Genomic DNA, 24,096 nt, shown 5'->3' on the forward strand with positions numbered 1-24,096 from the left:
TCTTTATCTTAGCACTTTGTTTCAACTGCAGCTGCTGTTTTATAAATAAAGTTGATGATTTTCTCTCTTTCTGATCCTTTTCTAAAGCATCGCTTCTTCCCTTGGTCAGGTTAGCTAGCAAAGCATTAGCATCATCGGGGGTTTGGGCCTTAGGTTTGGGCTGCTAGTTGAGGATGGTTTCTTGGGGTTACCGGAAGTGGCAGGAAATCCTTTACGTCATCAGCCTCGGGTGAAGAACTGCGGCCGTTAATCTCGATCCTCCTCAGCTGCTGCGCTAGTTTCTCAACTTGTTGTGATCAGTTATTTTTTTGGCATCTTCCTGGGATTAAAATAATTTCACAAGATGCAAAAGCTCTTCACTCTTATGTTAGGATATGCAAAGGAAATTGCAAATATGAGTACTGGTACTGAGAACTCAGTGCAGGACGCCATCGTGGCTCGGCGTCTTGCCTACGGGAGGTAAGTGACGTCAACAGCGAGGTTATACAGGATCGGCCGCCAGAGCGGCGGCTCAGAAAGTTGGAGGGAAGATGAGAAAAAAAAACTTTAAGTTGAATTTAATACTTTTAATTAGAAATTAGATTTTTTTAAATCTTATTTGCCATCCTCATCTTTCTGATCTTGTCTTAATGTTTTAATGGAAAAGTTTGAGACCAGAAACAGACCAAAGATCATCTGGAGGAAACTGCAGCAAGAAACCCTAAGATCTCAAATCATTAACATATGTTTTAGTTTTATTTTGTATTATGCATATTTTTTTTGTTATAAAGGACATTTATTTTGAAAATTTCTAAGTAGGAAGTAGAATCCAGCATGTTAGCTTGGGCACATCCTATGGAAGCAAGTGGCTGTCGAAAAATTTGAGTTTAAAGAATCTGTTTAATGACCTCAGCCAGCCAGGTATATTTTTATGTTTAGTATAATTTTTTATGTATTGTACTCATGACACCATCTCATGTAAGTTCCTGTTGTATTTTAGATCATCGGTGGGAAGGAAAGTGGAGCTGTAACAAGAACTGTAAAGATTTACATCTCGAGATTAAAGCTGACTTCATACCATCAGTAAAACAAACTATTTATTGATGCCAAGAAGAGGTGGAAGTGATAAAATGTAATAATCATTACTTAGTGAAGAAAAGTGAGAAAAAACACTCAGCAAGGAGAGATAGTCAGTCAACATTTAGGACCATTTAAGTAAAATGTCTTGTTTTGCTTAAAAATGTTAGAAACTGCAAAAAAGAAGAAAGAATCCAGAATGTTATTGATTATATTTTTATTTCTTCCACCATATTTTCTCCACTGAGACGAGTCAAGATAAAAATAAGTCCCGCATCAATTTATTTATAAATTAAACGATTATTCTGGCTTGTATGCCTGATCATACAAATATTAAAAGGATGAAAACTAGAAAAACTAAAAGTAAACAAAGTTTATCCGGAGGAGCGGGACGGGGCGGAGTCTGCAGCAGGAAGCAGCAGCCCAGAGGAAACCGGAGCTTCGTTTTTGGAAAACAGCAGCAAAGACTTTCAGAAATAAATAAAATCGTACACAGAGATGGCCCCAGATTACCCAGAATGCACCGGGGTGACTCCTCTCTGCAGACCACAGCAGGACAGGAAGCCGGTCGGACCGTCCAGGGCTTCTAAGGCACCAGAAGAGGAAGCGTTGCCGTTTGGACCCTGAAGAGCCGCAGGTTTGGTATCAGGAACGTTTTCATGGGAATAAACTGGAGCTGCTCCTGACCCGGCGGGTCAGGGTGAGCAGAACTGGAACCGGGCCGGTCTGGTGGAAGTTTAACTGTACGCTGTTGACGTTCTGACAATCCGATCCTGGATCCGTCTTCCGGGTCCTTAGTGTGACTTAACCAGCTGTAGTGTCGGTACTGAACGGATCCGGATCCATAATTCAGCTGGATCAGAACCAAACAACCAGCAGAGCAACGAGAAACAAAGCTGGAATATTTATCCCAAAACAGGCGGAGCTTAGAAATGGGCAGAGCTCCCAAAACGGGGCGGGGCTTCAGCAGAAATTCCCACCGATTAAAAACATGGAATGATTTGAACCTGGAGTAACATCCGAGCGGTTCTGGTCCAGCTCGGCTCACAGAGCTCAAGACCAGCTTCACTGGTCCCAGTGGAATGTTCCAGTAATTAAATAAACCCTGACCCTTAACCCCATCAGGTCGCTCAGAGTCCAAACTGAACGGTTACACCTCCACCAGAACCAAACGGGTTCAAAGCAAAGCAGCATTTTACAAACCAGTCCTCCCAATTCTTAATCCCAGTCCAATAAGGTAGGAGCGGCGTCCAGTCCCAGACCGGAGCGTCGCTCTGTCGGAGGATCTCACAGGAAAAAAGTCAGTGCTGCCAGGTGAGATCACCCTGACGTCCTCTTCCTCCAATCAGCAGCCAGAGAACGGGGGGCAGGTCATACCTCCAGGGAGCAGTCGGAGGGGGGGCGGCGCTCAGCTCCTCGACACCGCTCCACCTTCTTGATGACCTCTGACACCACGCACACCGAGGAGGTGAGGCTGAGCAGAAACAGCAGGTCTGCAGGACGGATGGAAACTATTATTGTTAAAACCAGACAGAACCATCAAACTCACTAAAACTAATGGCTTTAAATAAACTAATTTAAAATCAAACATCTCTCCTTTGGCAGGTCGCAGTTCCACATCGTTTCATAAAGCATCGTCAGCTTTTTGAGGCATTTTCATTAAATATGGAGACTTTTTTAATTTAAGAGGTTTGTCTATAAATACACATTAGTATGAACCCAACATGTAACAAACTGACAAAAATAAGGTGTGACACACAAAAAGGTGATTAATTTTTTCTTCATTCATAATTTAACAGAATTAAAAGGCAGTCAAAATGTGTTGAATTGATGTGTTGTACCGAGTTACACCACAGGGTGGCAGTGCTGCTGCTTTTCCAGTCCTCACAGAAACGTGAAGGAGAAAGTAAAGATTCTCCGTCTTATTTTAGTTTAATTCCAGGTTATTAACATCCACTAAGCACATGAATGGGATTCCCATAAAGTCTTTATCGTCTACCATTTATTATCCCATCCACCAGTTTTATGTAGACGATGATTTGAGAGTAAAATATAACTGTTCTACTGGGTTAGCATTTCGGCACTGGCATGCTAGTAGCCCTGCTAGTTTAGCAGCTAACTGCTAAACTGTTAGCAGTGATTCTATTGACCTGATAGCTGCTGCAGAGGCATAAAATAATGTATTTCTGTCAGAAATGAAGACATTCAGTGAGGACAAAAATCTGTTCATTATGTTAAAAGTTTGCATTTTATGCCAGTTAACATTTTGTTCATGGCAGTGGAATTATTAAGCCATTACTATGGCATCATTTGAATTAAATGGACAGCAATAAGATTCCTATGTATGTATGTGTATTAGGGGTTGAACCAATTAGTCGACTCTAGGACGTCTGGCGAGTTTTTACATTTCATGTGACTAGTCGCAGTCATGTGATTGCCGGTGGTGACAGCCTGTGCTGATCTGACAGCACAGTATACGTCACAAGACACAAGAAAAATAAGTTAATACATTAGTTTAAATGATATGTAGATGGATGCATATTTGTGGTTTTACAGTGTTTTTAAAAGGAGATGGAGTTGCAGCTGCAGTCCACTACAAAACACCAGCCGTCTAAAACTCGCCCCCTTCCCGCTAAGGATGTCACTTAGCCGGCTCGCGAGTGTCTTTGTCACGACGATCTAACTAATACATTATGATGTTATGTTGCTGATTAAATAAAAGCCTGTAGTTGGTAATGACAGTGTATACTTGTCAGACATATATATAGCCGTGAGTTTGTGCTAAGAATGACACTTCGTGCTTAGAAGTGTCATCAGATCAGCTGTCAGAAGTGTATGACACTCTGACAGCTGATCTGACAGAACACTGGCTACAAAATGGCGTCTTCAAAACAGATCGAGGACAAGCCCGCATCTTGTCAAACAGGTAGAAATTCGTCAACAGTGTGGAAATATTTCACTAAAGATGACTCTTCTGGTTTAACTGTTCTGTGTAAATGCCGTATTTTTCCGTGAAAACGGGTAATAAAGCCTGTACGTTACTCCAAAGCTTTGCGTCTTGCGTTGCTATGACGTCACAACGACTAGTCAACTCGACATCGACTCGACTTTTATCATGTTGACGTTGACTAGAAAATATCTTAAATCGTTCAATCTGCTGAGTCAGCAGAGCTTCCTGCCGCGCATCGGGCGGAGGAGAAGCAGGTGGTTTCGTTGAGTTCAGCTGTAACCAAACGGGATCCGTTCATAACAAGTTTGGCTTGTGATGTTCCAAAAGCACCATGTAGTCAGTGTGATAGTTTGACTCCTATAGTAACTATCCAGAGATCATCAGCATCAGCCGGTGTTTAGAAAAAAAAAGTCACACCCGACTTTGTGCAACAAACTTTTCCCCGCTGCTCACGAAGAATCTCCATAATAGACTTAGTAACAGCAGGAGAAGGGGAGAGTGTGTGTGTGTGTGTGTGTGTGTGTGGGGGGGGGGTGGGGGGTCAATATTTGCCGTGAAAATAGCTAATAAAGCCTCCAAGTAGTTGTGAAGGGTTTTTGCGCTTACGTCACTATGACGTCACCGCGACTAGTCGACATCGACTCGACTATTATCATGATGTAGTCGACCTTAAAAAATATGTAGTCGTTCAACCCCTAATGTGTATGTATATATATATATATATATATATATATATATATATATGTATATATATGCTCTCCTTTTTTTGGGTGTCCCATGCCTTAAAATGTTGAAAATCCCTTGGTTGTTATATTTTTGGCCTTTGGATTGAGAAAATCAGTTTGAGAACAGGTTAGAATGCTTTAAATCATCGGCTCATGCCCGACCAGAGTATGTCGGGTCCAAAATCAAGTAGGAGGAAGGAAAGCGGCGATCAGGAGGAGCGTGTGGGATCAGAACCTCACCCAGGATGCTGAGGCTCTCCGTCTGGAAGATGCTCTGCAGCGGAGGGAAGTAGATGACGAGCAGCTGCCCCATGATGGAGGCCAGGACGGCGTAGCAGAACGTCCTGTTGCTGCACAGGCCCATCTCATGGACCATGCGGGTCTGAGGACACAGTTCATTCTTCAGAACTCCAGAAACAGAGGTTCTGGTTCAGATACCGGGTCCGGGTCTCACCTGAGAGCGCGAGCTCAGAGCGTTGAACATGTCGAAGAAGACAAAGCAGGTGAAGGTCATGGTGGTGTCTCGAGGAGTGATCATGTTGTCCTGCAACTGAAATCCAAACAGCACAGAAACCAGATCAGACTGGACAGCCAATCAGAAGACAGATCCAGCACAACCAGCAAGCAGAAAGATGGCGCACCTCTCTCCAAAAGACAAACAGCGTCCCGCAGACAATGATGAAGGCTGACACCAGGACCTTGACCAGCAGGCTGCGGGTCAGGATGGTGTCCTTCACATTGCGAGGCGGCTTACTGATGACGTCACGGTCCACAGGCTCCACCCCCAAACTGCATATAGAGGCCACATTTAGCTGATGCTGTCCATAATTAGTCAGAAAAGTTACATGTAACCATAAAAATATCAAAGAGAAACAATTTCCAGAAAGTTAAAGAAACAGAGAAAAAGCTAAAAATCACAGCATTAAAAGACTCCATTTCCCATGATGCTCCTGCACCTCTGAGCGGGTGGTCCGTCCATGATGATGTTGATCCACAGGATCTGCATGGCGTTCAGAGGGTTGGGGAAGTTCATCAGCGTTGCCAGGGAGATGAGCGTCAGCGCTGCAATGCTCCTGGTGACCAGCAGGGGCAGCGTTAAGCTGAGTTTAGCACCTAAACCAGGAAGCAGAGGAGACGGCAACTCACGTGCTCAGCTGGAAGCGGACAAAGTTCTTGATGTTGTTGTAGATTCCTTTTCCTTCCTCGATAGCTGACCTGGAAGCGAACGACAGTTTTTTCATTTGAAGGGTAGTAGAATAAAACAGAAATCTGCATCTTATTCAAACATTCTGGATCCAGCCTTCCCAGCATCCGTCAGCTGGAGCAGCTCCCTCTGGTGGCGGACTCACATGATGGTCTGGAAGTCGTCGTCCACCAGGATCATGTCCGCCGCCTCCTTGCAGACGTCGGTCCCCGTCTTGCCCATCGCCACTCCGATGTCTGCCGCCTTCAGCGCCACGGCGTCATTTACGCCATCGCCAGTCATCGCCACCACGGCACCGAGGTTCTGGAGAGACTGCAGAGACGCAGAACTCTTCATTTCGGTTCAGGAACCGATCCAGCAGAATGAATTCTGGTTCTGTGGCCCAGTTTGAAACCAGGTCAGACTCACCTTGACGATCTTCAGCTTGTGTCTGGGACTGGCCCGGTAGAACACACCAACCTGTAAAGAAAACGATTCAGATTTAGCTTCACTGAGATGATCAGAAAGTGGACACAAAGGTGTGTATGTGCGCATGTGTGTACTTGTCTTTAGTACATTGAGGGGACGACCTTCACCTGCTCCTCCCACGAAAGGAGGCCCTTATAAAAATTGGGGACATTTTCCTTCACTTTTGTTTCAGTTCTACTTCACTCCTTATTTTATATGCAACTGTACAAAAAGACATCTGACCCGTGTTTCTGTCAATCAGATGCTGTATTATTTAGAGATGATTTATTTGAACATTACACCCATTATTAGTGTAAATTTAGCTATGATGCTAATCGGCGACACTAGGAACTTAATGAGTCAAACATTGTTGAATCAGTCTACTGATTATTTTGTTGATGCTGTTTTTGCTCAAACCACACTACAAAAAAAGTCAAACTATAAGTTTTTGAACAACCATCAGTTTTGCTTCAAGACAGTTTTAAATACAGCTAAATACTGCAAAATTCATTTGACTGTAGTGTCCTAGAGGGTTTTATCTGTATTTCATGATACAAAAAACAGAGTATGTACAAAAAAAATGATTTATCCAATATTTATATCGTATATCTTGAAACCTAAAGTAATCTTTTGATATAAGGTTGCATAGCCAAAATGAATGCACATCATTTACGTTTTTTTTTTTTTTTTTACAACTATGCTTACAATTCATATATTGCTTACCAACACCTGTATTTCTCATTTCCATTCCTTAGTTGCTGAGTGTTGCTAAGACTTTTCATCCCATAAATTAAAAATAACTTAGAATTTTGGTCACATGTTTATTTTTGATATATCAGTTGTAAAAGACATTACCAAGCCTAAATGTATTTGTATTGGACAACCTAGCTCAGGGCTAAGTTAACTTAGCAACGGGCTGAATTCATCAGCCGGTTGCAAACTTCTGCTTCAATGAACCACATGTAGTTCACACTTTAACCACTAGATGGTATCAAACCACTTCTAATAGCAACCGTATTGTGAGAGGAAGATTCAACATTGGCTGTATTCATGTGAAAGAAAGCGATGAAGCTACTTGGTTTCACTCGTTCATAAGAAGGTTAGGAATATCCTGGTAATGGTTTGGAAACACGTTTGGGTTAGACAAACATGCAGCGACTAAAACGAATAGAAGACCTCAGAACAATAGAAGTACAAGAATGTGTGTGTTTTCACCCTAGGAACGATGTTGGACAGTTCCTGCAGGTCCAGATGGTCCACCTCCTCTCCTGACAAACAATGGCATCCTTTGGAGTAGAGGCCCAGACGGTTCGCTAAGGTCACACACACACACACCTGTCAGTGGCATTATACTGTCCTCCTTACTAAATGTTCTGTATAGAGGTCTGGTTTTTTGGCATTTCCCCAGCATTCCTGAAGGCGTTCCAGAGAAATAAATGGCCTTGTCTAAAACGGGCAGATCAGAACCAGAAACTGGAGAATGTTTTGTTGTATTAATGTGGCTCATCCTGGTTTCACCCCCCAGCTCTGTAGGCGGCCATTGTTTTCCATTTGTCAGGTGATTGGCTGTCTGACATTAGAGAGTGACTCTCTCATGACGCTGTCCACAATAGTTTGCGCTAACTTGTAAAACAGGGGTGTCCAAAGTGGGTCCTGGAGGCCCGGCATCCTGCATGTTTTAGTCTCTCCCTGGTTTAACGCACCTGGATCCAATGGTGGCTGTTAGAGGCCTAAAAAGAACATTGACCTGCTGAAAAGGTTGTTGGTACCAGGGAGAGAACTAAAACATGCAGGATGCCAGGCCTTCAGGACCAAATTTGGGCCCCTCTGATGTAGATGGATCTGATCTGAGACAGGAGGGAGGAATGTATGTGTGTGTGTGTGTGTGTGTGTGTGTGTGTGTGTGTGTGTGTGTGTGTGTTGTAATTCCTGTAAATAAATGAGACATTTTGAACTTTGCATGCACTCTGAGGTCTGGGTTCTACCTCTGCAGAGATCATTTATAAAACAGTATGTCAGACAGCTAGTTGGGATTCTGGTTTTGGGGTCAGAGGTCATGGGTGGGGTTTGGTCTTGGATCAGTTTGTGTAACTGAAGCAGATGGACCAGGAGGGATACTTTAACAGAAGGTTCTGGTTCTGACAGTCCTGATTTCATCCCTCCATGCTTTTAAAATATAAATATTGACGTTGACCATGAAGTTACAGTAAAAGCGTCTTCAGAGGAACGGAGGGAGTAAAAACGCTTCGCTTCATTCCAGCCTGACTAAAGGTGAGTTCAGGTGAGACTAAAGCTGCTGTAATCAGCGTGACCTCTGACCTATCGACACGGCCGTCTCCTGCGAGTCTCCGGTGATCATCTTGATGGCGACCCCAGAGTTGAGCAGCGTAGCGACAGCCTCTTTGACCCCTTCCCTGGGCGGGTCGATGATGCCCACCAGGCCCAGGAAGGTCAGGCTCCCCATCTGGGAACCCGAGGCGAACGCCAGCACTGAGTGGCAGACACAGAGGTCACAGAGGGGTCAGAGACAGGTCGATGAAAGGTCAGAACATCCTGATCTCGTCTCTGATCAGTACCTCTGAGGCCTGAGGTGCCCATGTAGCTGATCTGCTGCTGGTAGAGCTCCCTCTGCTGGTGGGTCAGGGGAAGGTTGGAGCCTCTGCTGTTGTAGCTACTGCAGAAACGGATCACCTGCTCATAGGCGCCCTTCATAAAGTAGACTCCACTTTTATCCTGGAGGGGGCAGCAGAGAACCAGAGAGGAGCTACAGCAGCAGAGGACACACTGCAGACATCAGTCCAGGTCCCAGACCCGGATCCAGACTCCAGATATTAGAGTGTACCTGCTGTGTGCGGTGGACGCAGCGAACAGCCATCCATTTCTGCTCGGAGGTGAAGGGATGCTCCTCCAGACGGATGAACTCCTGCTGAACACTCTCCAGACCCATCTGAGGAAAACACAAACTACCATCATGTCTGACCTCTGCTATCTGCTCTGGCTGATGGTTTCCTCAAACTTTGAACCAGAAGCGAGCAGAAAGAGCCACCAAAGTCCATCTAGACTGGTTGGTTTCTGCCCGCTCCAATGGGCTCCATTTTGAAATAAAAGCTGGTTCTGTGTAGGAGACCCAGATGTTTGATCGGACTCTGGAGTCTGGGTGTTTATCAGAGGAAGTTGGTTCCAGGCGATAAGAAGCGGCTGCTGCTTACCTTCATGGCGAGGGCGATGAGCGCGCCCTCTGTGGGACGCCCCAGCAGGTTCTGGTTCCTGATGATTGAGTCGTTGCACACGCAGCCCACCTGGCAACAGCAGCAGGTGCATCAGCCCTTTGGTTTCAGCCTCATCTAAAACATTTTACTTTCTAACATCAGAACTACAGAGAAGCAGACCTGGTTTTCTCACCTCCACAACTTTACTGATGGAAGGGCAGGCGAGGCCGTGGACCACCTCTCCGTCCAGCAGCACCTCTCCGGTCCCGTTGTAGCCCACGCCTGTCACCTGCAAGACAACAATGAGGGTTAAACAACCCAAACATCTGCTTCTGTTTCCTGGACCCAGAGATGTTCTGGTCCACCAGGTTCAGAGGAACGGATCAACTGCCAGGTCAAACATATGAACTGTGTTTTCAGCTTGAACCCCCAACTGTTATTTTACAATAAACGAGGTTTAGTACTAAATAACCACACAGCTTCTTTAGTCTGACTAAACCAACGTGATGGTCTAATGCCGCTGCCATGAACAAAATGTTATTTTAAATAAAATGAAGAACTTTTGACATAATGAAGATTTTTTTACTCACTGCATGTCTTCATTTCTGACTGAAATACATTATTTTATACCTCTGTAGCAGCTGTCAGGTCAATACAATCATAGCTAATACTTTAGCTGTTAGCAGCTAAGCTAGCGGGACTACTAGCACTAAAATGCTAACACAGTAGAAGTTATTTCACTCTCAAAGCTGCATCTACCCGAGACTGGTTGATGGAAGAACAAATCCTTCTTTTTTTTTTTTTCTCCATTTTTTTTCTCCGAAGAGTTTTTGCGGCGCTAGCGGCTCGTATTTTTTCCACAGAAGGCAGACAGGAAGGAGGGAGAGGAGAGGAAGGAAGACATGCGGTAAAGGTCGTCGGACCGGGAGTCGAACCCGCAACGTCCGCGTCGAGGACTAAGGCCTCCAAACGTGGGGCACAGCACGCCCGAAGAACAAATCTTTAAGTTAATGATTTCCATGTGCTGAGTGGACGTCACAAGGCCGAGAGCAGCAGCACCGCCACCCGGTGGTCTAACTCGGTACAACACCTCAGTTCAATGAACTAACTCCTGTTTTGATTCTGGCAAATGATCAATAAAACATGATCACACCTTTGTGTGTCACCCTTCATTTTATAAATTTGTTACAAATTAGAGTCATGTTAATATTTAATTTTGAATTTAAAAAAATACTAAAAAAAAAGTCAAATTAATTGAAAATCCCTTGATGCCCACATTGAGGCCTTCTGAGCAGTCGGTTCCTGGTGAAAGCTAACCTGACCCATCACCAGCTCTGTATCGCTGCACAAACTGTTAGACCGGAACCAGGCCGTCTGTCCTGACCCAGAACCTGACTGACCCGTTCAGTAGAAATCTGCTGTGTAACGCAGCGGCTGAACAACGCTGACGTTCCTGTGGGTTCAGACCTCAGCATGGAGTCCATCTGAGGTGAAGACCTGGGTCACAGTCATCTCGTTCTTGGTCAGCGTTCCAGTCTTGTCTGAGCAGATCACGTTGCAGCAGCCTAGCAGAAACCACAGGAACGTCACCATGGAAACATGCAGCGGCTGCACGCCACCACGTCCCTCAGCGCTACGTACTCAGAGTCTCCACAATGGGAAGCTTCTTGACGATGGCTCTCTTCTTCACCATGCGCATCACGCCGAGCGCCAGCGTCACCGTCACCACGATGGGCAGACCCTCTGGGATGGCCGCCACCGCCAGGCTACAACACAGGAGAAACTCTTCACTGATTCACGCAAACCGCAGCCTCTGCATGCAGCCGCAACCTTGGAGGAGAGCAAGGTTAGCATGTAGCTACCTGACGCCGATAGTGAACATGTCCAGGATCCTCTTCCCCTGCAGCCAGCCCACCAGCATGATGACCCCTGCAACAGCACACAAACAACAAGAGCATGAAGAAGAGGCTGAGGCAGAGCTGGGTCTGCAGAGGCCGGCGGCTCACCGATGATGCCGAAGGAGTAAAGCGACAGCTGCTTCCCCAGCAGGTCCATGCTCTTCTGGAGGGGAGTCTTAGGAGCCTGCAACAGGAGACAGGAAGGAGGAGGACTGAGGAGGCGCCACTAGGTCAGGAAACACTTGAGGAAACCAAACTGTTCTGTCTAAAAGTCAGCAGCTCCCCCTGCAGGAGGCAGTCACAACTACTTCCTGTTTGTTCATTTTTAAACATTTTACTGCATTTTGACAGCAAAGACAATCCTCATGCAGCTTTAATTTAAAAACTGCAAAACGTTCCCAGAAGGAAAATGTTCTGATTTCTTCCTCCGGTTTCATTTATGGTGTTCCTGCAGCGTTCGGCCTCCAAACACACAAACTGCCGTCATCGTCAGTCAGAACAATAACAAATGGAAACCAGGCAGGAAGCAACACAGTTTATGGGCCGGAAGTCCAAAATGTGCTAAAAAACTCCTGTGATCATTTTTACTTTCGTGATTCCACTCTCAGCAAATTGGTGCCAATGTGAGGCAGGAACTGGTATTGTGCTAAGACTAAACCTAGAGGCCAGCTGGGATGTGACGTCCGAGCTGGAATCTGTTTGAGAAACTTTTTGATAAATAAAAACAAACAAAGGCTGGAAATTTCTTCCTTTTAAATAATTATCCCGAGCCGGATCTCATTTCTGAGACCAGAATCTCTGCTCATTTCTGTCTCTATTAAAGCTCCACGGTTGTTTCAGGAGATTTTCTGCAGCTTCCTCATCATTTTATGTGTGGCAGACATCTTGGATCTTGAACCCAGCGTTGCTCAGAGACCTTTCAGTTTTTCATTTGGATATTTTCTAACTCTTCCGCTGGTCAACATGTTGCTCTCCGTCTCTCGGACCAGGAGAACTCACCTCCTCCGCCTGCATCATCTTGAAAACCTCCCCGAACTCAGAGTTCTCTCCAGTCCCGATGACGATGCCCTGAGGATCAGAAATCCAGGTTCAGAACCTCCATCAGAACAGGAGAAGGTGGAGGCAAGGTCAAAGGTCGTGCTGGTACCTTGGCTTTGCCGCAGCGAACCAGCGTCCCCATGAAGGCGATGTTGCTGCGGGAGGCGATGTTCCCATTGGAGGCGGGCGGCTGGGGGGTCGTGGACTTGGAGCTGGGGTGGGTCTCCCCCGTTAGGCTGGACTCATCGATGGAGAGGTCGCTCGCCTGCAGGAGGAGGGCAGGGGTTACCCGGAGAGCCAGGCGAGGAGGAAACGAACCGAACCAGCAGCGTCCTCACCTCATACAGCCGCAGATCCGCAGGGACCCGCTCCCCCACCGACAGGCACACGGTGTCTCCAGGAACCAGGTCCCGGGCCAGCAGGTGCTCCAACTGCCCGTCCCTAATGCTGAGAGGACAGACTGGGTCAGAGAGGAACCGCCAACAGGAAGAGGAAGGAGAGAGAACCCTCACCAGTGACATTCTGGAGGCACCAGCTTCCCCAGCTCCTCCAACGATTTCTCTGAGCGGTATTCCTGCAGCCGGGGCAGAGAGAGAGAAGTAATCGCACTCAGTCAAAACTGGGGCAGGAAAGGAAGTTGGAGCAGCAGGATTACTGAGACCTGCTGGACTCAACTGGTCCATCATCTCAGAAGATCAACTCAGGATTATTGTAAGGTAAATCTGAAGTTAATAGGAAAGAACATGAATGTCCATTTCTGATTAGACTTTTTTTAAATCTATTTTGTAAAATACAAATTTGTCTCTTTCTTAGCACATTGATATGAATACATCATGTAACAAATTGATAAAATGAATTTGTTACATGACAAAGATGTATTGTCACTCTTCACCACAAGGTGGCGGTGCTGCTGCTTTGCCAGTTCTCACAGATGCATGAAGAAGGGCAAAAGCAGCAAAGATTCTCCGTCTTATTTTAGTTTAATTCCAGGATTATAATGTCCACCGGGCACATGTTTATTGTTCCCATGAACTCTTTATCATCTAACATTTGTTATTTCATCAACCAGTTTCATGTAGACGATGTTATGAGTGAAAAAACTTTTCTACTGTGTTAGCATTTCGGCGCTAGCATGCCAGTAGCCCCGCTGGCCTAGCAGCCAACTAATGGTGTATTTTTGCTTATGTTCCCTCCCACATAAAGTAAAGAGAGTTATAGTTGGATATGCTGGTTAAAGGTTCCAGTATATTGTGACTATAATGGTAACAGAGCAGATGCGCCGGGTTCCAGAACAACAATGACTAGAAATGTGAGCGACAGCAGGCTGTTGCATAATGTTAGCTTCCTGCTAAGTGGAAGATGGCAAAATGAATGTAAAGTCAGACATGAATAACAAATAAAGGGTTGCTGACTAAATAGTTTTCTACATCTATAGATAATTAAAACATGCTTAATACAGAAGTACTAACGCCACTTTTAATCACTACAAAACAACGAAGACTAGCTGCAATGTTTATGCCCCGTTATTGCGATTTCTATTTAAGTCCAAATTGATTTCCTTCTTGTAGTTTAATCCCTATTTGTTATATGTAATGAAGTTCTGATGAAGTGAGGCTGGGTTGCTGGTTCTGATTCGTGAAGGTGAACACGCCCAGAGCCGGCGGGACTCACCTGCACGAAGGCGACCGTCACCACGATGATGATGGCCTGTCAACACAGAGGAAGAAACGATCAGGTGAAGGCAGCAGGGCTGGGCTCCACTGGCGGAACAAACACCATTATTCCAGTAAAGACCGCAGAGGCACCACTGGAACAAACCGGGCCTGGAAACTCCGGAGGATCCTTCAAAACCCTCTCAGAACCAATTCGGCCTTGTACTTCCCATTACTGTAATTCCTGTACAGTTCAACATATCAGAAAAATTCCAAAAGTGCTGAGAAGCTGAGACCCTGCCTCTTGCCCTTTGACCGCTGGACATGGGACCAGCACCCCTCCCAGCACCCCTCTCAGCCTGGAGTGTATGGAAGGATGGAAATAAAGTAGCATCCTGTGGGAATGTGAGGTGTGCAGAGTGAGACTGTCTGCAGCTGGAGAGGAACTGATAAGAGCCTACCACAAAAAATAAAAGTACCTGAAATAATTTAATGAAAAACAGGAATAAAAACTGGTAAACCGGAGGCCAGGCTTCACAGTTTTCTCTGGATTTATGAAGTTCTTGTTTAGTAATAAACCTGGAAATTTCAGTTCCGATTTTTGTTTTTTTCTTTATAAACTGTTCAGACAGAAATGTTAAATAATTATCAGACACTGAAAGCTGAGGTTGTTCAGAAAAAAAGAGCAAAAATACAGACAATGTACTTTTTTGGAGAATTTTACAGCCATAAAAATAAAAAAGAAATAACATGTGGCCCAGTTACAATTATGGTCATAAGAGGGAGGAAGCCATTTTGCTTCTGTCCTGCTGGCAGCAACAGCAGCAACATTCCCCAGCTGCTGCTGCTGATCAGACAGGTTTAAAGGAGGATCAGCCAGTTCTAGCTGAACGTACCACGGTGATGCTGATGGCGTCATCTAACTGGTGCATGACGACGCTGATGACGGCCGACGCGAGCAGCAGCAGGATGAGAGGATCTTTGAACTGCAGAGGAACAAAGAGAGAGATTAAAGAGCTGCAGCAACAACAACATGGCAGCCAGAGCTGCTGCTGAGAGGAAGGTTCAAACCAGCAACACCTTCAGCAGGCGAGCACCGTCAACCTGGAGGAACATAGTGCAACCTTCAATCCAAAATAAAAACCTGACTCTGCAGAATCAGACATCCTGCTTTTCTCTCTGTCTGAAGTTCAGTCAGAACCAGACCTGCCTGGTTTCAGGTCAGACACACAGAATCCTGTCCGTCTCAGACGACAGAGAGTCAGCAGAAATCAGCCCAGATTCTCCAGGAAGAGAATCATGGAGCTCCAGGGAACAGTTCCCAGTCCAGAGCCTCCAGGGAACAGTTCCCAGTCCAGAGACTCCAGGGAACAGTTCCCAGTCCAGAGCCTCCAGGGCACAGTTCCCAGTTCAGAGACTCCAGGGCACAGTTCCCAGTCCAGAGCCTCCAGGGAACAGTTCCCAGTTCAGAGCCTCCAGGGAACAGTTCCCAGACCGGAGCCTCCAGGGAACAGTTCCCAGACCGGAGCCTCCAGGGAACAGTTCCCAGACCGGAGCCTCCAGGGAACAGTTCCCAGTTCAGAGACTCCAGGGAACAGTTCCCAGTTCAGAGACTCCAGGGCACAGTTCCCAGTCCAGAGACTCCAGGGCACAGTTCCCAGTCCAGAGCCTCCAGGGCACAGTTCCCAGTCCAGAGCCTCCAGGGAACAGTTCCCAGTCCAGAGACTCCAGGGAACAGTTCCCAGTTCAGAGACTCCAGGGAACAGTTCCCAATTCAGAGACTCCAGGGAACAGTTCCCAGTTCAGAGACTCCAGGGAACAGTTCCCAGTTCAGAGACTCTAGGGAACAGTTCCCAGTTCAGAGACTCTAGGGAACAGTTCCCAGTCCAGAGCCTCCAGGGAACAGTTCCCAGTTCAGAGACTCCAGGGAACAGTTCCCAGTTCAGAGACTCCAGGGAACAGTTCCCAGTTCAGAGACTCCAGGGAACAGTTCCCAGTTCAGAGACTCCAGGGAACAGTTCCCAGTCCAGAACAACATAAATAAACGTTACAGCTGGAATTGCCCGATACAGTGGACTGAGGGGACCAAAACTTAATCATTCACTGGTTCCTGTTTTAGAGCGAAGCAACCGACCAATCAGAAGAGAAGCAACCGACCAATCAGATGCCTGTGAGCTGCAGCTTTTATGTTTTTGTGTGTAAACAGTGACAGCAGCAGAACAAACAGTCCAACGTTTCCAGTTACTGGATGTTGGAGCCACTTCCTGTTCAGCTGGAACATCGGCTCCGATCTGATCGGTGATCGCTGCTGCAGCCTCTAGTCCTCCTCCGCAGGAAGTAGGAGCCTAACAAGCCCCGCCCCCCTCCAGCATCATCCGTTACCTGGGAGATGTATTTCCTCCATAGCGGCTCGTCTTCACTGATGTCGAACTCGTTCCAGCCGTGGTAGACCCTCCGCCGGGTCACTTCCTCCTGGGTCAGACCAGCCTGCAAGTCCGCCTGCAGGAAGACAGAGGGCGCTGTCAGCCAACACAACAGGAAGTCAGCAAACAGGAAGCCAGCCTCTGTAAATGGACTGAACTTATATAGCACTTTTCCAGTCATATTGACCACTCAAAGCGCTTTAGTCACATTCACGCAGTCGCACTCACGAACACACACATTTATACACCGACACACAGATCGGTGTGGGCACATCAACATGTGGCAGGAGGAAGCTGGAATCGAACCTACAACCTTCCGATTGCAAGGCGACTACTCTACCATATGGTGGCAACAAACAGACAAACATCAGTTTGGTCTTTAATTCCACTCAGTCATCAAAAAAGTCCTGATGCTGATAATAATTTGAAGTTAAAGTATTAAATATTTCGTTACTTTTAAAACCGATACCAAAGCTCAGAGTAACTCAGGTCATTTTGTTTTTGTGTCAGAGTTCTCCCACGTTGCTTTTTATCCAGCCTCACTGATAAAATGTTAAACATTTTATGTTTACCATAAAACATAGCATTGAACATAAAATGTCTGTCCTTAATGACTGTGAGTTATGTCAAACTTCATGTCTTCATTTGTGATGTAGAGCGGCGGCGGCGGCGCCTCCTCAGGCGCTCGTCTTCCCCTGGCTTTTGTTCGAGTCTCTGTGGACGGGCTGCACAGGAATGACATTTCTTTTTGCTTCTGCACAAAGACAACAAAGCATCCTGATTTACTCTGGTATTACCAGTTTGTTCTCATAACAATACAGCTTTGTTCTGGTAATATTGCGACCTGGTTCTTCAGAACTGTGAGCCTGTTTCTGATTCTCCGTCGTAGATCTGGATCAGAACCTGCGACTCGTTCTCACAGTTCAGCTACAAATGAAGCTGCTATAAAAACGCTGTTAACATAAAAGCGGGAATCTGGTTTTAATTCTTTGTTTAATGTAAAACAGGAATCCTGATTCCTCGGACGCTCCGTTAATTCCCGATTTTAGAGGCTCTGGAGTTTTTATGCTCCAATCGTTTCTCCTGACCCGGTTCTGATGAGATCCGGTCTGAGTAAACAGAGCAGTGAGACAACCATAAAGATAACACAGTTGATCCGGTTTCCATGGAGACGGTCATAATAAGAGCTCCATGTAAGCTCACGGTTCTGGACCGGATCAGCTGATGGCGGATCGGCTTCAGGTTCATAATTATTCATACCAGTGGAGAAAACGAAACGAAAACAAACATTAAATTCATTTGGTTCATAAATTTATAGAACTAAATGTTTAAAGACAGAGTTTATTTCATGTTTTCACCAGTTTTGTGGAGATGATCACATGAACAGATATTTATTGGTTCTGACCCGATCGGGTCGGCTCACCTGCAGGACGCACGCTACTTCATTAACCGGGAGTTCTGAGGCTTTTCTGGACGTCAGTACCGGGACCATGGTCTCATCTTCACCACAGGGCTGGTTCTGGGAAAGCTGCACACACACACACACACGCACACTGGGTCAGAACCAGAACCGGACCAGAACCAGGAGCACAGCTTCTGGAGTTTCAAGTTTCACCGGGTCAGAACCAGAACAGATGCATCGTCTGATCCAGTGTAGACTGTGACAGCTGACTGGGTCAGAACCGGGTTCAAACAGAACCCAGGAGTGAACACGGAGTAAAAGAGATAAGATAAGATTTATTGTCATTGTCATCAACAGATTTGCTCGACTCCAGTTAAGATGCAGGTTATGTTGTTTATACATAATATAATAATAATATACAAGATAAAGAAATAAATGGTACAAAATGAGAAATAAAGAGACATCAGAAGATGGTTGCAGCGCCTGGAGGTGTCGTAACAGAATCTACATTTTTAACAAAGTGGTGTCAAGAGCAGAAGTTCTTATGCCTTTCAAGAGCCGTTTTACAGAACCGGGTCGAAGCTTCCAGACCCGGTTCTGCAGCGGGAAGGGCTGCCACTTCTCACATTGACTGTGAAATTTCTGGTTCTGTTCGGCCAACCCAACCGGACTGTACTAGACCCGACCCGACCCGACTGCTGCATGATGAACCAGAACCAGGAGCTGCTGGACCAAAACCCAGAGGAACAAATTATGAATTATTGACGTAAACGCCTCCATGTTGCTGAAAACCTATTAGAGAGCAGCACGCCCCCTGCAGGCCATGAGGGGAGCTGCAGCAGCCAGCACGCCCCCTGCAGGCCCGGAGAGGAGCTGCAGCCGCCAGCACGCCCCCTGCAGGCCCGGAGAGGAGCTGCAGCCGCCAGCACGCCCCCTGCAGGCCATGAGGGGAGCTGCAGCCGCCAGCACGCCCCCTGCAGGCCATGAGGGGAGCTGCAGCCGCCAGCACGCCCCTTGCAGGCCCGAAGAGGAGCTGCAGCCGCCAGCCCTCCCCCTGCAGGCCCGGAGAGGAGCTGCAGCCGCCAGTACGCCCCCTGCAGACCTCTCCAGAAGGCCACGTCAACAGGAAGCAGCTCTACTCCCTGTCATGGGTCACCGGGTCAGCACCGGGTCGCTCCAGAACCTGTGGCATCCTGAAGCCGGCTCTGATATCAGGGAAGCATCTGAAACACGCAGGAGAGGATCTGGCAAAACCTGACATGGAGGAATGTTCCCTGGAGGTCAGAGGTCGGGCTCTGGGCCTGAGAGGAGCGCCAGAGTGACGGGCAGCAGAGGCCTGGGCCATGAGGCCGACCCGTCGTCACCTGAACCCCAGCAGGGTCAGGGGGTCGCGGCCTCCAGACTCTAAAGTTCTGGTAAATATGGTTTGGACTCCAGAACTCATGCAAAGTTTAGTCAAAGCAGCTCAGGATCCCTTTCACTTCATCAGCACTTAGAAACTTTCAGAAAAGTAAGAAGAATTAATTAAGTTTAGCTGAAAAAGAAAGGAAACAGAAAAAACGGACCATTTCTCCATCAGAACCAGAACCAGCTTCTGGTTTTGCTCCCAGCCATACCTCCAGCGGCAGGACCGTGATCTCCTGGTTTTCCTTGTTTTTCTTTTTCCCCCACAGCGCCGGGAACGGGAAGCGGAACATCTTGGTACCGGTCGGGTTTTGCTGCAGAACCGTCAGGGGAAACCAGCCGGCTGTTGCCGCTCAGGATGAGTCACAGGCAGGAGACGCTGAGCATTTAAAGCAAACACGCCTCCACCCCGCCGGGCCCAGCAACGGGCCGGTTCTGCAGGCTCCGCCCCCCACCTGACCCAGAACACCTGCCTCCAGGAGGCCGCTCCTTCCTGCTAGATTGACAGGAACTCGGCTGGACCTGCAGGACGTCGTCTGAACTCAGATCCGGTCCGACCCGACCCGAATCCCGTCCAGAACTGCCTGGAATCTGATCCAGCGGACCGGATCAGCAGTTCTCCGGGCCAGAACTGGTCTGAGGAAACATAAACACGGCCACACAGGCTCAGATGATGATGACTGCAGGGGTCCGTCTCCTCCGTCAGCATGACGGCGGGCTCGGCGACGGGTCCGAGGGCGGCTGCTTTTCTGAACCGACAGGTTTCTCAATCCTTCATGATCACGTGTCAAACTGGTGGCCTGGGGGCCAAACCCGGCCCGCCGCGGCCTCTTCAGAGGGCCTCACTGAATGCAGACACAGCGTTTATCAAGATTCAGACAGTTTGTTCGTTTTAACTAAAGGTTCTGGTAGAACCAGGCCTCAAGATATTCATCATAATCTGACATGTGGTTCTACAGAACCAACATCTGGACCTATTCTGGCCCGTCTAATCCAACACCGGTACCGATGCTTTAAGAAAAAACAAAAATATCAGCAGGTGTTTAAATGCTGCACCTGGATCAGATCAGAACCAAAACATCCCGATCGGATCAGAACCAAAACATCCTGATCGGAATTCAGAATCACATTTCTGATCCCAAACATCTTCCTTAACAAAACCCTGGACCCAGAATGGGTCCTGCTCTGCTCTGGTCCTGGTCCATCACCTGGAGTTTCCTCTGAGAAAGCGGGTCGGGTCACCTTGGGTCCCTGCAGGAACTTCTGCTCTATTATTAGACGTACCATGTGACAGCAGGCCTAATTAGAGCAGAGGAGGAGGAGGAAGTCTGACGATGATTTACCGTTATCATCTCACTCTCCTTCAGGACCAAAGTCCATTTAGAACAGCCGGGCCCAGAGAAAAACCTGGAGAACCAAAACTTCTGGAGAATTGAGAACCGCAGACTGGGTTCAAACCAGCAGAGAACATCTGGAACCGTCAGATCCATGATTGGTGGCACTTCTGCTAATCAACTGACAGTAGAGCTAATTAGTCAATAAGCCCTGACTAGCTCACTCTAAAAATATTTAGCACACTTAGCTTCCCCTAAATTAATTTATCTTAAACACTAACTTATTCTGCAGGTTTACAAACTTTCAGTTGAACAAAGTTCAACATCTGTGTTGAAGTTTTGGTTAGAATTTAATGTAGCGCTTTAGCGCTAGCTTCCATTAATTATCATGTTGGCTTAGCGCTTTAGCGCTAGCTTCCATTAATTATCATGCTGGCTTAGCGCTTTAGCGCTAGCTTCCATTAATTATCATGTTGACTTAGCGCTTTAGCGCTAGCTTCCTCCAGGAACAGTAAACACTGCTCAGCCATGTTTACTTTCCAGCAGATTAAAATCCAAACTTCCTGCTTGGGGCTGAACGCAGGTTGAAACCAAGATGTCTGCCAGCAGCTCCAGACTTAGTGGGAAAATACCAGATTATTTTTCAGCAGCAGGATCCAAAATGGCTGGAGGTTCTGGAAGAGTCCGGATCATCCAGGTGGGAACAGCAGGTGGAGGAGCACACCTGGAAAGAACGTTAATGGATCCAGCAGCAGAACGGCTCAGCCCGGTACCGGTCCGGTCCATCACGATGAGATCAGATTACACCAGAGCCGAGCCTCCTTAACCCAATTACTGACAGCTCGGTTCTCCTGCTGCCTGATCCGAACCGGACCTGATAGCCAACTCTGCTGCAGAACCACAAAATCGAACCAGTCTCCGAACCAGAACAGATTTCTCGCCATAAGACGTCGTCTTATGGTTCTGATCGCTGGCAGAAGTTTGGGTCGGACCATCCTCCGAACAGGACATAAAGAGCCCAGAGTGTCGCCATGGTGACCAGGTGAGAGAAGAACCTGACTGGACCCGGAAAGAAAACCTGTCAGCAACCCCTGGGTCCAGAATGGGACCAAAGGAACCAGTAAGGAACCAGAGTGGAGCATCTATAGGCACTGTGGCTCCTGTTAGCCTCCGTTAGCTCGTTAGCTTCCCACCAGGAAACTATCAAAAACTGTTAAACAGCTCAGAACCAGAAGGACCACCAGCAGAACCGACACAGAACATCAGAGTCACAATAGCTCGAAGTCCAGTCAGAAGACAGGAAGCTCGGTTACGTGCGTCCAGTCCGCTTTCCGGTAGCAGCAGCGGCTAACAGCCGAGAGCAGCAGCTTCACTCCGGGATACAAACTCCCAAACTAGTCGCCGCCGCCGGGAAAGCCGGCTTTCCGCTGGAGCCAGGGGGCTCCGCCGGTTCCGAAACACGGTGTCGTTTGGAAGACTGACATAAAAGATTCCGAACTTACCAACAGCTCCCGTTTCTTCAGCATCTTCCGTGAAATCCCACTGCAAAGCGACTGGAGAGGACAGAGTCCACCATGTTGTTAGGTAGAGTGGAGGGAGCCCTTCACAATAAAAGCATCAAGCCCCCCAGAATAAAAGCATCCAGAGTCCACTGTGTTAGTTTCACCAGGTCAGAACCATCATCATCATCATCATCATCATCATCATGCTCAGTGCTTGCTACTTTGAAGAAACTAGAATATAATGGCTATTTTCAGTTGTTTTACACTTTTTTGTTTAGTGCATATTTCCACATGTTATTCATAGTTTTGATGCCTTCAGTGTGAATCTACAATGTCAGTAGTCATGAAAATAAAGGAAACTTATTGAATTAGAAGGTGTGTCCAAACTTTTGGTCTGTACTGTATATATATATATATATATATATTTATGCTGAATGCGGCCCCTGGCTCTCTGCTGCCCCCTGCAGAGCTGAATGCTGATGACTCCCACCGGAAGCCTCCACAGGGGGAGTTCCTGTCAGATTTTTGCAGAAACAGAAAACTGAGCACTTTAATAAACTCTGTGTTTAACTGTGTGTCATATTTATATGGTGCTGTAAACATAACTCTGATTTTCCGGCTCATTTAAATTAATTTTAAATGATTTTTATTGCAGCTGTAACCAGAAATATTCATTCACCATGGATAATATTTATCAATTACCGTTTTTTAGTGATAATCTAACCTGGGTTACTTCTTTAGCGTGCATAATATTCTATATTTTGCTAAGATCGCCATCAATAACTGTTTTTGGATTGTTTTTGCTGCCTGAAATGGAGGTGAAATATAATCTGAACTCCAATAATCCTTGATGTGCTCCAGCTGTGATGTATATGTGGCACTAGGAAAGTGAGGCATGAAACAAGTCCCCCCCCCACATTTTGTTTTGGTGATGATCACTCACAGCCTAGCGTTAGAATTTATTAGAGTTAATGTTTATTAGATTTAACAATGTTTTGGTTTCGCCATCGGAGGGCGCTCAGTACCACATGCAACAGCGGGTGACCCTCTGGCAGGCTGTAGGAGTCCGCCATTGCAGAGAGGACAGCTTGTTGCAGCGGATGTTGGGAGCGCTACTGTAACCGCTGTATTTTCTTTTTACAGTTTAAACTGAATAAATATGCTGCACGAGGAGTGACTCGGCCCATCATTTCCTGCTGTGTAACATATATTTAATCTCCCGCAGGGGTTCGGCTGAGAAATGCACCTTTTTGGGTCCAGGTTGCTGAAATGAGGACATTGTCCTGGGAGCAGAAGAGCTTCAGGCCTGGACTCCGTCTTCACCTGCAGGATCCTCGTCCAGGTGGAGCAGAACTGGATCTTCTGACAGACAGAAACGCTGCAGCCGGAGAGACCGATGAAGTGAAGACTTTCCAGAAGTTCTGGACTCCCCTTCTTGAGAAGTATGAAATGTCCCGGATAGAAACGAAGCTGTTCTGGGTTTTGTAGTAATAAATCTATCCGGATTTCACCACAAGGCTAGAAGTTCTATATGAAGCCAGTTTTGGTGGTGAAATTAACTTTAATTTTCAATTTCTTTCCATCCACCTTCCACTGTAATGGGTCTGCCTTCCCCATCAGAAGCGCACAGACTCCTGCTCCTGCTTTAAACAGCGCCTCCTGGCGGCAGCGTGTTGGAGCAGCTCTTAGCTTGGACTTGATCTTTTTCTAGACTTCAGTTCATTTTTCTGTTTAATGTTGCTGTTTGAACAATTATTCCCTTTGGTTCTGGTTGCTCTCCAGATGCAACATTTGACCCACAAATCTGGAACAGAAATTCCAGAAAACTGTAAAACAGCTGAAACACCGAGTT

At 46.8% G+C, this 24,096-nt stretch overlaps 1 protein-coding gene across 2 annotated transcripts; it reads right to left on the reverse strand.

Annotated features, from left to right (window-relative positions):
• Positions 1–1,256: 1,256 nt before the first annotated feature.
• atp2c1 (ATPase secretory pathway Ca2+ transporting 1) lies at positions 1,257–22,376 on the reverse strand. Of its 2 annotated transcripts, none has more exons than XM_028012640.1 (27): positions 22,245–22,376; positions 18,026–18,130; positions 16,562–16,678; positions 15,076–15,165; positions 14,199–14,234; positions 13,040–13,101; positions 12,866–12,974; positions 12,637–12,792; positions 12,489–12,557; positions 11,598–11,673; positions 11,454–11,520; positions 11,233–11,357; positions 11,059–11,156; positions 9,785–9,880; positions 9,592–9,681; positions 9,225–9,329; positions 8,959–9,115; positions 8,702–8,872; positions 7,598–7,695; positions 6,344–6,394; positions 6,081–6,247; positions 5,878–5,946; positions 5,688–5,804; positions 5,373–5,520; positions 5,186–5,281; positions 4,972–5,113; positions 1,257–2,549 (listed from the first exon to the last, which is right to left on the reverse strand). In XM_028012640.1, exons 1-27 carry the CDS (start codon positions 22,266–22,268, stop codon positions 2,428–2,430), a joined length of 2,763 nt encoding a protein of 920 aa, XP_027868441.1. In that variant the 5' UTR covers positions 22,269–22,376; the 3' UTR covers positions 1,257–2,427. The 2 variants fall into 2 exon arrangements, with proteins under 2 accessions (XP_027868441.1, XP_027868440.1); XM_028012639.1 differs by lacking the exon at positions 22,245–22,376 and adding an exon at positions 19,621–20,259.
• Positions 22,377–24,096: the final 1,720 nt, after the last annotated feature.

The sequence above is a fragment of the Xiphophorus couchianus genome, chromosome 3 (genome assembly GCF_001444195.1).
Source record: "Xiphophorus couchianus chromosome 3, X_couchianus-1.0, whole genome shotgun sequence".
NCBI classification, from domain to species: Eukaryota; Metazoa; Chordata; class Actinopteri; order Cyprinodontiformes; family Poeciliidae; genus Xiphophorus; species Xiphophorus couchianus.

Bases quoted from the DNA above. Each gene is read 5' to 3' on its own strand.
- atp2c1 (XM_028012639.1), bottom strand. From the start codon at position 19,701: ATGTTCCGCTTCCCGTTCCCGGCGCTGTGGGGGAAAAAGAAAAACAAG. The intron at 8,873-8,958 runs GTACTGATCAGA...TCTGCCACTCAG, and splicing joins GGGCACCTCAGGCCTCAGAG to TGCTGGCGTTCGCCTCGGGT. The intron at 5,521-5,687 runs GTGCAGGAGCAT...CTCTATATGCAG, and splicing joins GACGGACCACCCGCTCAGAG to TTTGGGGGTGGAGCCTGTGG.